Source organism: Hippopotamus amphibius, chromosome 2 (assembly GCF_030028045.1).
Source record: "Hippopotamus amphibius kiboko isolate mHipAmp2 chromosome 2, mHipAmp2.hap2, whole genome shotgun sequence".
Taxonomy (NCBI): Eukaryota; Metazoa; Chordata; class Mammalia; order Artiodactyla; family Hippopotamidae; genus Hippopotamus; species Hippopotamus amphibius.
The window spans coordinates 71,139,345-71,152,885 of record NC_080187.1 but is presented as its reverse complement, the minus strand read 5'-3'; the positions used below and the strand labels follow the sequence as shown (position 1 = coordinate 71,152,885).

Here is a 13,541-nt window from a genome sequence, read left to right as displayed (position 1 = left end):
AAATGACTTCTCAAAGTCAAACAGGTAAATACTGGCACCTCCTTTAAGTCTTGACTCAAATATCACCTTCTGGTGTGACTAACCTGACCACACTACCTGTAGTGCACTGCCTCACATAAGGTCCTTTATCCTGGCCTAGTTTTGTTTCTACATCTAGCACTTCCTATCATTTTATTTATTTATTTTTGTTGCATGTTATGTCTCCCCCACTAGAGTCCAAGCTCCATAGGGTAGGGCTCTGTTTTATTAATGGATACACTGCAAGCACTAGCACAGTACATGCACAAAGCAAGGATGCCCAAAATATTTTTGAATGTGTATAAGTCGGGAAGAGATCTCATGTCTCAAGTGTCTCCATTCAACTTTTACCCAAATATTCAATCAATAAATTATTTATGGTGGTTAAATGACCATAATTTTATAAGATTTTGTAACCCACTGGTCTTCAATCGAAGTATATTAATTATTAACTCAGAGGTCCATTAACCACTGACACTCTACTGCTTCTCAATCCTCTCACCCATCCCAACGGTCTCACCATTAGTTTTGACCCATATTATAGTGGCCATATAAACTGTCCCAAAAGAATTTCCTCAAATTAGAAAAGATGAGCCATGCCGAAGATTCACTGTGATAAATGAAAGTCAAATGCCAGCGGCATCTAATTTTTCCTCCAATAACAAATTCAAGAATTCATCTTGAATACAGTTTTCCTCCTTTTTAGACTCTATGAAAGGGAACACGAATAGCTAAAAAGGTCACTTACCACGTGTAGGTACTTATTTATTTAGCAAATTATGGCAGTAGGGCCCCGGACACAGGCCACAGCTGGTCACTATGGGCTGTTTCAACCCTATGGCTGACTCTGCTTTTTTGTGCCTCCTTTTCTTGAGTGTAATCCAAAGTCTTAAAATGAAGACCAAGTCCAGCAGTTTCAACAATAAAAGGTTTTGCTGTAGATCTTAAATATCTGGGGGTATGAGTTAGTTGGGATTATCTGTTCTTCGCGGAACTCACTAGTCTATTCCAGTGCAGGTTCACCTGTTCCCTTAAGTATATGTCTCTCCTCTATGCACTAATTACCTCAGAGATCCTTTCCTGACATCAAAGGATTTTTCTTAACCTGCTGCTCACTCTGGAGCTTAATCAAAGGAGCAACCAGTGTTGAATCAGGAGGTCCAATTCCCCCCTCCACCCCTAACCTCCAAATAACTAAAAGCCAGTGTCATACACTTTCTATGCCTCAGGTTTCTCATAAAAAGTGAGAATAACATTACATTTCTTACTTCCTTTTTCGGGTATGTTACAGAGGTGAATATAACATGAAAAATTTTGTGAAATAAAAATACTACATAAATGTCAGCACACTTTCAATGTATTTATAATAATTTTAAGTCATGATATTTCAGTTGAACAAAATGCACATTTATTTATCACTGACTGAGTCATTGTTAATTTCAATCAGTCATTTCTTACATCACTTCTTTAGTTAGAAAGAGAACATTCTGGTGTTTTACAGCATATGAAATAGGCCCAACTGAAGCATCTAACTTGAGATCAGACAGCAATCAGTTCTGTTCAACCACCACTGCACTTAATACCTATTAAAAATTATAGATCATAGATGTACTTGAAAAATTGTATTAGCCACTAGATTTTTTTTTCCAAGAGAGTATGCGGAACCATGGCTTGAACTGTAGTTTTATGGTGGTAAATAACTGTTGGTAGCATACTAACTATGGTCAAAACCATTTCCTACTTTAATAAATTATTTACCATGAAACAAAGGTTATGAAAACTCCTCAGGTGAAAGACACCATCTCATTTGACCAAAAGAAAGCATAGATAGTTACCACACGTTTAAAATACCAATTTGTATTTTAGTAGTACCTTGGGCTGTGTAAAGACCCAAATCACTACCAGAATAAGGTTGAGAACATATTTCCTGTAGGATTTGGACCTGGCACAAGCTCACACCCAGGCGGTGTTTCACCTATACTTCTAGCACACATGGACGCTCCTGTTACACCTCCAGACACATTACATACTCAGCCCCATCATCCCCTTGTTTGTAAGAGCTGCCTCTCCTCCTTGGGTTGCCTGCATTTTCACTTGCTGCCAATCGGGTTCTGATTATATCTATAAGAAAACCCAAGAGCTCCCCACCCCCCACCCCAGAAGCTCACGTTAGTAGTGTCCTTGGCTCTGTGGGAATTTGCCCAGCTACTGAGCAAGAGACCAGTACTGCCAAGTGCCATTGGGAACCCCGCCTCTAACATCCAGTTCTTCCTGAGAGCTGGGATCAGTGGCTTCTGACTGAGTTTACTTTGACCAAGAAGAGAAACAGAATTTCCTGAGACAGCCTGTAGCTCTCCTGTGTAATTTTTTTGTCCTCTTTTTTTGTTCTCTGATTTCTTACCTCAATCATGTCTACCCATTCTCGTACATTAAGAAAACTTTTCTCACACATAACATCATACAGCAGCAAAACACCATCTGCTCTTCTAAAATAAGACTTGGCAATACTTCTGAATCTGGAAAAGAAAAAAGCATGTAAGCAACGGTTCTAATCAGTCAGTTTGGTGCTGCCTCATTCTTCATCTCTTTTTTCCAATCTCTTTTATGCTCATGTTTTTCCCATCATCTTTTAAAACAGCCCCAATTGAGAAGAATCTAATGGCAACCTGTAACTGTGAAATAGCCATCCCCGAAACCTAGAATGACCTGGTGAAAGGTAACAGGATAAGAATCTGGGCTAGTGATTCAGAAAAGCCAATCATTTTCTCCATCAAACAATCCCAAGAAAGTCTGCAAACCCCAGAGCATAGCCAGGACAAGGTTGAGAGCATAATTTCTAAAAATTCCAGCCTCAGCAATAAGCTACCAGAACCCAGGTGTGGGACACTGAGAAGGATGGAAGGAGAGGCACATCAGAGAAAAATTATTTTGGGTGGTGGGCAGGGAGTACTGTGGGTGGGTGGAAGAACTAACCATGTGGAACACCACAAGGCATACACATGGTGTGTGGGGGGCTCACCAGGGGAAGAGCACATCTCAACCTATACGTCCTAACGCTAAACCAAGTGCAGTATTTTACAGGATCTTAAATAGGGCCATGTCAACCACAAGTATTTTTTAAATGCTGCTAGAGAGTAAAAGCTCCATGTGGGCAGGTTTCTATGTCTGTGTCTTCACTGTTGAATCTGAACACCCTGAATGGTGCCTGGTTACAGAGGTTGGCAGGTACCTCCATACTTGTTTGCTGTACAATTGGATACAGTCTATTCCCAAAGAGAGATTAAAACCTATGCTTGATGCTTCTGGCCATCAGTAATGAAAGAGAGAGAGGATACTGTCTTTTGCCAGATGTGAGTCTGCTATTTAGTTTCTGGTCTCTGCCCTTGAACCGGGGAGCTGACGGGTCCTCCTTTTCATCTTCTAGGCTGCCAGCTACACGGCTCCTCACATGTAGCCACGTTCAGGAGTGCTGCCTCACTGAAATTCTCTTGCTAGGAAAGGGCACTCTTTTCCCCAATGGGTCACCAGTTCAAAGGAAGCTTAAAGATCCTCTTCTCACATGACCGACAGATCAGTGAAAGAGGAAAGGAAAAAAGTGAGCATTCTTGAAATTCTAACATTTTTGTATCAGAATTGTATAATTATGAGCACAAAAACCACTGAGCATCCTACAAGGCTTGTTTGTACAGACCTCAGCAGAATCCAAAGCATTATGGAAAGCACTTGCCTCTCCTGGCCAGCTGTATCCCAGAGTTGCAATACTGTTCGCTCTCCATCTATGATGAGAGTTTTCATTTGAAAATCAACTCCTGAAAAAGAATATAAAAGAACATGGACAGCATGATGTAAACAATTTCACTTTTACTTTCAAGTCCTCTTTAGATGAGACAAAAGCCAATAAGCCAAAGTTCAGTGAGATAGAGAGGAATGAACCTGGCCTTCAAGGAGAGTGATCTTCATATACTAATTATACATCACACCACACATATGTGTGCGGATGCACATCACAGGTGGCCTGGCTTGGGGAAGGAGTTTGTCTGTGGACAAAAGGAAAATCTTCATTTTGTTTGTCCACATAATTAGATGGACTCAGTTATATCTGTGTGTGTGCCTGCACATCAATATGCCTATGTACGAGGGTGAGTCAAAAATTATCTGCACTCTGGCTGTAGAATTTAATTAACTTTTAGAAAAGACAAATACATCATTTTTGGACATAAGTTCCTTGCTTTTCAATACACTTTGTCCATCTGTCAACAAGCTTTTGTATTCCCTCAATAAAGAATGTTTTAACCTGAGCTGCAAGCCAAAAATGCACTACTGTCTTCACTTCTTCATCAGAAGTGAATCTTCGTCCTCGTAGGGCTGCTTTCAGGGGACCAAACAGATGAAAGTCCAATGGAGCAAGATCAGGACTATAAGGAAAATGCTTTAACACCTCAAAACGAAGTTTTTGCTGAGTGCTGACAGTGTGGACAGAGGTGTGCAGATGTGCACACTGTCAGGTCACAAAAAACGAATCACTGCACACTGTTCTCCTTTTGGGCAAATCACAAGTGGGGCATCCATTTTTGCTTGCACTGCAGTTACAAACGAACTGATGTAACATGTTCACACCTGCACAACAGTGACTGGGGAGACAGTTGCCTTGAACAGAAAGCGCTAAGACAGTGTGGCCAACAGAAGCTTTAATATAACTGGAGTGCGGATAATTTTTGACTCACCCTCATATATATGCAGGTATATATATGTCTTTATGTATATGTATATAAGGACACGTATGTGATATGTATACATGCCAGGCTCTCTGGCAACTGAATCAAATTTTGTAGGCTTTTTATGAATCAAATTGAAGTAAACTTTCAGCTTTGTTATCTTGAAGGGTGTAACAGAGAACCATAAATTTAGAAAGATATCCATTGTGAAGAGGGTAATCAATCTGTTCTAACATTTCTGGCTATCAAAATAAGAACTCTTTAGATAAAGAAGAAAAATAAATGATAATTTACATATCTTCAACTCCTTTTACTGATTATTATGCAAATTTGGGAAATGAGAACACTACTTTTTTCTTGTTCTGAGAGATATTACTCATGTATTCCGTTGTGAAGGAGGAGAAGGAACATATACCTGGCTATGATTTTGACCATAATGACAAACTGGCCATCAGTAATATAACTTTATCAATGTCAAATGACATCTGATCAGATAAGGCTTTCCCTGGGCACCCTATATAAAAGTGCACCTCTCCCAAACCTCATTTTTTAAAATGTGTTTTTCATCCATTTCCCTCCTTTGAGATGTAAGTTCCTTGTGGGCTGGGATTTAGTCAACTTGTTTATTTACAGATACGCATCTGTAGTGCCTACAACTGTATGTGCCTCACAGTAGGACTCAGGAAATGCTTGCTGAATAAATGAATCTGCTGTCTCTGGCTCTAAACCTGGTTTGGTTGATCTCATTGGGTAAGCAGATACCTCAGTCCTTTGTCTTCCTTTCCCAAATTTAGGCCTTAGCCAAAACAGAGGACTATTCTACAGACAAGGACACATACGTGCACGTGCATGCACACACACACACACACACGCCCCTACCTATATACATATGTATTATACAGGGAGAGAGAGGGAGAGATCTGTGTGTCTATGTATACAACCCCTAAGGAAAATGGAATGAACCTAAAGAAGGTCATTTTTCCATTATCCACTGAAACAGGACCGTACCCAGGGTGGCACCTGTGTTTCCTCGAAATTCATTCTTGCAAAGTCTCGTGAGGAAACTCGACTTCCCCACTGCAGCGTCCCCGGCCAGCACAATCTTGTAAGCCTTCTGCGAGCTGGAAGATTTATGGCTGTCATCCACCATGTCTGTCTACAGGAAGTAAGCCACAGTGGGTGACAAAGGTAGTGCTAGCTTTCTTCTTAGTCAGTTATATGGCACGAAAATGAACAGTGTTCATGAATAAAAGTGTCTCTGAAACCACCTACCTGTGGTGAAAGCGCTGAGATGGGCCTTCTCGAGGAGCTAATGACGCTGCCTTCGCTAGCAGACCCCTGGGGCTTCCAGTCCAGGACGGAAGCCACGCCTTCTGAGCCATACGTCTCTTCATCCCTTATATCAGGAACCTGTTTTTTTTTTGTTTTGGTTTTTTTTAAAGTCAGCCATTAAAAAACAAAGTCTTTCATTACACATATACATCAAAATAAAAAGAAGAAAAATATGCTGCTGAATCAACAGTCAGTGCTGTTATAGAACAGAGTGGCTGCAAAAGGAAATCTGTAAGAGTTTCCCCTAACTTGGTAGGGAAAAACATTCTCCCAACTATGCTCATATGTCTAACCTTTAAAACAATGCCCATGACAGGTAAAGGTTGAATGGGGTGAGATACGTATTTCTATGGAAGATCAGCCCTAGGAGAGCAGTGACTTTGGGGCTTACGTCTGTGTCTGAAGCATCACCCCCAAAGCTCTCCTGCGTGCCGTGTGACCTCTGGAATCCCCTCTGGTGCTTGTACTCCACCTCCGAGTCATACTCGTTGGAATCTCTCAGGGTAGACAAGCCGCTGTCAAAGCAGCTCTCCGGCAGGCTGTCAACGTCACAATTCATCCTCTGCATGGGATCACAGAGGGCCAGAGAGTCACAGTCCTCATCCATGCAGGAAGAGCGGGATGACCTGGTGACAAAGGAGAGGACGGCTGTACCTGAGGGCTGGTGATGCTCAAGATGACACAGCAATGGAATCAGACAGCAATGGAATCAAGAAGACGGATATTCTCGTTCTTGCCAAGAGCCGCAACATATTCCATGATTAAGCATCAAGGGAAATAAAATGCTCAGAGCAATAGTTCATGCTATGCAACAGTCAATTAATATAAAGACATTTAAATCAAACATTTAATAAAGAAAGCTATTTTAGAGAATCACCTTCATTTCCTGATATAAGAAGAATTAGAATGCCCAGAATATAAATGCAATCTCAAGTTGTGTTAAGAAAAATGTATACAGAACATGTGAACCTTTTTATTCTAATGTGGTCAGACCATATTCTAAAAAGCACGTCCATTTCTGGATACTATCTCTGTTATGACCTGAGACTTAAAACCCTCTGGTCTGAGAAATGGTTCAGTGTGCTCGGCTTAAGTTGTAATGGTTTCCTCTCCTCAAATACTTGAAGAGCTGACACTGGAAGACTGTATTCTCTCAGGTTGCACAAGACAAAATAAGGGCCAACTGATACACTTTTCTGGGAGTCACATCTTTAATCAACATGGTAAAAAATGACAGGCAATTAGAAATGCGTGGCCCTGGAATGGTTTGGCATATGAGATGAGTTTTCTGCCACTAAATGTGGATATGTCTGGAAAGACTTCTATGGGAGAGGTTTCATAGGCAGATGTCTCATACACAGGATAGAACTACTGACTTCTATGGATCTTTCCACTTAGGAAACTCCAACATTTCATAAATGTTCATTACCCCATTTACTTTTGCTTTTCCATTTGATTCCCATAAGTATCTAAGTTTATATTGAAATAAAACAAGGGTTACAACTTATTTAGACCCTACTACACATTGGGCATTATCCTAGCCACTTGGCATACATGATGTCATCAGAAAGAGGAAGTGGGCAGGGTACTTAGGTCTCCTGATATGAGAATAATAAGAAATAGATGTTCTTAGAAATGAGAGGGTAATCTGCCACATAAATATAAGCCACATAAATCTGAGAAGTCAAAATATAAGCCACATAAATCTGAGAAGTCAAAAATACTTTGGTGTCATTAGCAAATGTTTAAAATTAACTAAAAAGGTAATTTTAAATCACCTCTTTCTAAATATGTTGCTCAATTATAAAGTCTTTCTCATGGGACAGGACTTTTTTTTTTTTTTTTTAAGAACTTTTATTGAGATACATTTAACATACAATAAACTGCATATATTTAGAGTGTACTATTTGGTATCTCAATCTCCCAATTCATTCCCCCTCAACCCTCCCCACTTTCCCCACTTGGTGTCCATATGTTTGTTCTCTATATCTGTGTCTCTATTTCTGCCTTGCAAACCAGTTGATTTGTACCATTTATCTATATTCTGCATATATGTGTTAATACACGATATTTGTTTTTCTCTTTCTGACTCACTTCACTCTGTATGACAGTCTCTAGGTCCATCCATGTCTCTACAAATGGGACAGGAATTTCATACCACATCTCAATCTACCTAGCTGGCTGTATGTGAATTTTTGTGTACAGTTTTTTGTTTGTGTCATCATTTATGAAACTCTCCTTCTGACAATGATTTTAGGTCAATCTGTAAGGAACCTAAAGAAACCATTCTCATTTTAATATAGCTCCATGTCGTGATTACTCAGAACTTTATTTTTTAACCTATTCATATTTTTTGATAAGGAATGAAGGAGAAAAAAATCCTGATTGAAAAATCACCTCCATGAAAATACAGAATCTAAATTAAAAATATAGGTATGTAGATCAGACTTTCTCAAGCTCAACTTATATATATACCCTTTTAAAAGTAAACTATTCTTATCTGCCTGAAGAATATTTTCATTACAATTAGATATGTAAAAATATAAAACGAGTTATATTTTTGTTAGAGTTCTTAGAAAAAACACAAAACTAAAACAGATATACAACCTAAAATCCAATAAGGTCTTAGAGGCAGAACACTCTATGACATAAATCACAGCAAGATCCTTTTTGACCCACCTCCTAGAGTAATGAAAATAAAAACAACAATAAATAAATGGGACCTAATTAAATTTAAAAGCTTTTGCACAGCAAAGGAAACCATAAACAAGACGAAAAGACAACCCTCAGAATGGGAGAAAATATTTGCAAATGAAGCAACTGACGAGGGATTAATCTCTAAAATATACAAACAGCTCATGCAGCTCAATACCAAAAGAACCAAACAACCCAATCCAAAAATTGGTGGAAGACCTAAACAGACATTTCTCCAAAGAAGACATACAGATGGCCAATGAACACATGAAAAGATGTTCAACATCAGTAATCATTAGAGAAATGCAAATCAAAACCACAATGACGTATCACCTCACACCAGTCAGAATGGCCATCATCAAAAATCTGGAAACAATAAATGCTGGCGAGGGTGTGGAGAAAAGGGTGTAGAGAAAAGAGAATCCTCTTGCCCTGTTGGTGGGAATGTAAATTGGTACAGCCACTATGGACAACAGTTTGTGGAGGTTCCGTAAAAAACTAAAAATAGAATTACCATATGACCCAGCAATCCAACTACTGGGCATATGCCCTGAGAAAACCATAATTCAAAAAGATACATGTACCACAATGTTCACTGAAGCACTACTTACAATGGCCAGGACATGGAAGCAACCTAAATGTCCATCGACAGAGGAATGGATAAAGAAGATGTGGTACATATATACAATGGAATTCTACTCAGCCATCAAAAGGAACAAAACTGAGTCATTTGTAGTGAGGTGGATGGACCTAGAGTCTGTCATACAGAGTGAAGTAAGTCAGAAAGAGAAAAACAGATACCATATATTAATGCATATATATGGAATCTATAAAAATGGTACTGATGAACCTAGTGGCAAGGCAGGAATAGAGACACAGATGTAGAGAATGGACTTGTGGACACAGAGGGGAGGCTGGGACAAATTGAGAGAATAGCGTTGACATATATACACCAGCATGTGTAAAACAGACAACTAGTGGGAAGCTGCTTTATAGCATAGGGAGATCAGCTCAGTGCTTTGTGATGACCTAGAGGGGTGGGATGGGGAGGGTGGGGATATATATATACATATAGCTGATTCATTTTGTTGTGAAGCAGAAACTAACACAAGAGTGTAAAGCAATTATAATCCAATAAAGATGTAAAAAAAATCCAATAAGGCCACAAAAGCAATAAAATTAAATTTACAAGATGCTTTTAATTAAAAAAAATTTAATTGAAGTATAGTTGATGTACACTATTATATAAGTTATAGGTATACATTATAGTGATCCACAATTTTTAAAGCTTATATTCCATTTATAGTTATTATAAACTATTGTTTATATTCCCTGCATTGTACAATATATCCTTGTAGCTTATTTTATACCTAATAGTTTGTACCTCTTACTGCCTTACCACTATATTGCCCCTTCCTCCCCTCCCCACTGGTAACTACTAGTTCTCTATATCTGTGAGTTTGCTTCTTTTTCATTATATTCAGTAGTTTGTTATATTTTTTAGAGTCCACATGTAAGAGATATCATAGAGTATTTGTCTTTGTCTGTCTGACTTATTTCACTTAGCACAGTGCCCTCCAGGTCCATCCATGTTGCTGCAAATGGCAAAATTTCATTCTTTTGTATGGCTGAGTTGTGTTTCATAGTGTGTGTGTGTATATATATATATATATATATTTATTAGTATATGTACATACATATATACACACACATGCACACAACATCTTTATCCATTCATCTGTTGATGGACACTTAGGTTGCGTCCATATCTTGGCTATTGTAATGCTGCTATGAACATTGGGCTGCATGCATCTTTTGAATTCGTGTTTTTGTTTTGTTCAGCTATATACCCAAAAGTGGAATTGCTGGATAATATGGTAGTTCCATTTTTAGTTTTTTGAGAAACCTCCACACTGTTTTCCACAGTGGCTGCACCAATTTACATTCCCACTAACAGTATATGAGGGTTCCTTTTTCCACACCCTCGCCAACATTTGTGATTTGTGTTCTTTTTTTATGATAGCCATTCTGACAGGTGTGAGGTGATGCCTTATTGTGGTTTTGATTTGCATTTCCCTGATGATAAGCGATGTTGAGCATCTTCTCATGTGCCTGTTGGCCATCAGCAACCTCTTTAGAAAAATGTCTGTTCAGTTCTTCTACCTATTTTTTAATTCAGTTGTTTTTTTGGATGTTGAGTTATATAAGCTGTTTATATATGTTGGATATTAACCCCTTGTCAGTCATATCATTTGCAAATATTTTCTGCCATTCAGTGGGTTGTCTTTTTGATTTGTTCATTATTTCCTTTGCTGTGCAAAACCTCATAAGTTTAATTAGGTCCCATAAGTTTATTTTTGCTTTTATTTCCTTTGTTATAGGAGATAGATCCAAAAAAGATTCTTATGATTTGTATTAAAGAGTGTTCTGCCTACATTTTCCTCTATGAGTATGATGGTATCCAATCTTACACTTAGGTCTTTGATCCATTTTTAGTTTATTTTTGTACATAGTGTTAGAGAATGTTCTAATTTCATTCTTTTACATGTAGCTGTCTAGTTTTCCCAGGACTAGCTACTGAAGAGAATGTCTTTTCTCCATTGTATATTCTTGGCTCCTTGAAATAGATTTATTGACCATAAGTGTGTGGGTTTATTTCTGGACTCTCTATCCTATTCCACTGATCTATGTGGCTGTTTTTGTGCTAGTACCATACTGTTTTGATGATTATAGTTTCATAACATAGTCTGAAGTCAGGGAGCATGATTCCTCCAGCTCTGTTCTTCTTTCTCAAGATTATTTTGGCTATTCAGGGTCCTTTGTGTTTCCATACAAATTTTAAAATTATTTGTTCTAGTTCTGTGAAAAATGCCTTTGGTATTTTGTTAGGGACTACATTGTTAGGGATTGCACCGACTCTGCAGATTTACCTTGGGTAGTATGGTCATTTTAACAAAATTAATTGTTCCAATCCAAGAACATGGTATATCTTTCCATCTGTTTGTGTCATCTTCAATTTCTTTCATCAGTATCTTATAGTTTTCCAAGAACAGGTCTTTTATCTCCTCAGGTAGGTTTATTCCTAGGTATTTCATTCTTTTTGATGAGATGGTAAATGGGAATGTTTCCTTAATTTCTCTTTCTGATAGTTCTCTGTCACTGTATAAAAATGCAAGATTCTGTATATTAATTTTGTATCCTGCAACTTTGCCAAATACATTGTTTAGCTCTAGTAGTTTTCTGGTGGCATCTTTAGGATTTTCTATGTTTAGTATCATGTCATCTCCAAACAGTGACAGTTTTACTTCTCTTTTCCAATTTGGATTCTTTTTATTTCTTTTTCTTCTCTGATTGCCGTGGCTAGGACTTCCAAAACTATGTTGAATAATAGTGGCGAGACTGGACACCCTTGTCTTGTTCCTGATCTTAGAGGAAATGCTTTCAGTATTTCACCATTGAGAATGATGTTTGCTGTAGGTTTGTTGTATGTGGCCTTTATTATGTTGAGGTAGGTTCCCTCTATGCCCACTTTCTGGAGAGTTTTTATCATAAATGTGTGTTGAATTTTGTCAAAAGCTTTTTCTGCATCTATTGAGATGATCATATGTTTTTTAGTCTTCAGTTTGTTAATATGGTGTATCACACTGATTGATTTGCATATATTGAAGAATCCTTGCATCCTGGGATAAATCTCACTTGATTTTGGTATATGATCCCTTTAATATATTATTGGATTTGGTTTGCTAATATTTCATTGAGGATTTCTGCATCTATGTTCATAAGTGATATGGACCTGTAATTTTCTTTTTTGTGATATCTTTGTCTGGTTTTGGCATCAGAGTGATGCAGGCCTCAGAGAATGAGTTCAGGAGTGTTCCTTCCACTGCAATTTTTTAGATTAGTTTGAGAAGGATAAGTGTTAACTCATCTCTAAATGCTTGGCAGAATTCACCCGTGAAGCCATCTGGTCCTGGACTCTTGTTTGTTGGGAGTTTTAAAATTACTGATTCAATTTCATTACTGGTAATTGGTCTGTTCATAGTTTCTACTTCTTCCTGGTTCACTCTTGGGAGATCATACCTTTCTAAGAATTTGTTCGTTTCTTCTAGGCTGTCCATTTTATTGGATATAGTTGTTTGTAGTAGTCTCTTATAATCCTCTGTATTTCTGTGGTATTGGCATAACTTTTCCTTTTTCATTTCTGATTTTATTGATTTGGGCCCTCTCCCTTTTCTTCTTGATGAGTCTGGCTAAAGAGTTATCAATTTTGCTTATCTTTTCAAAGAACCATCTTTTATTATCACTGACCTTTCTATCGTTTGTTTGTTTTTTTGGTCTCTATTTCATTTATTTCTGCTCTGGTCTTTGTGATCTCTTTCCTTCTACTAACACTGGGTTTTGTCTGTTCTTCTTTCTTGTTGCTTTAGGTGTAAGGCTGGGTTGTTTATTTGCGATTTTTCTTGTTTCCTGAGGCAAGCTTGTATTGCTATAAACTTCCCTCTTAGAACCACTTCTGCTCTGTCCCAAAGATTTTGGATTGTTGTCTTTTAGCTTTCATTTGCCTCTAGAAATTTTTTGATTTCCTCAGTGATCTGTTGGTTGTTTCATAGCATATTGTTTAGTCTCCCATGAGTTTGTGTTTTTAGCAGTGTTTTTCTTGTAGTTGATTTCTAGTCTCATAGTGTTGTGGTTGGAAAAGATGCTTGATATGATTTCAGTTTTCTTAAATTTACTGAAGCTTGTTTTGTGGCCTAGCATATGATCTATCCTTGGTGAATGTTC

At 38.1% G+C, this 13,541-nt stretch overlaps 1 protein-coding gene and 1 long non-coding RNA gene across 4 annotated transcripts in view; one reads left to right on the top strand and one right to left on the bottom strand.

Moving 5' to 3' along the window:
* The window catches only part of RASEF (RAS and EF-hand domain containing), a 71,866-nt gene that overhangs the window by 13,183 nt on the left and 45,142 nt on the right, over positions 1-13,541 (bottom strand). For all 3 annotated transcript variants that reach the window (XM_057722355.1, XM_057722358.1, XM_057722356.1), the window contains exons 10-14: positions 6,457-6,691; positions 6,006-6,143; positions 5,742-5,889; positions 3,746-3,827; positions 2,420-2,534 (exon numbers count right to left, since the gene is read on the bottom strand). In XM_057722355.1, the coding sequence (XP_057578338.1) occupies positions 2,420-2,534; positions 3,746-3,827; positions 5,742-5,889; positions 6,006-6,143; positions 6,457-6,691 (718 nt within the window). The remainder of the gene's footprint in view (positions 1-2,419; positions 2,535-3,745; positions 3,828-5,741; positions 5,890-6,005; positions 6,144-6,456; positions 6,692-13,541) is intronic.
* The window catches only part of LOC130845323 (uncharacterized), a 62,889-nt gene that overhangs the window by 14,774 nt on the left and 34,574 nt on the right, over positions 1-13,541 (top strand). The window lies entirely within an intron of this gene.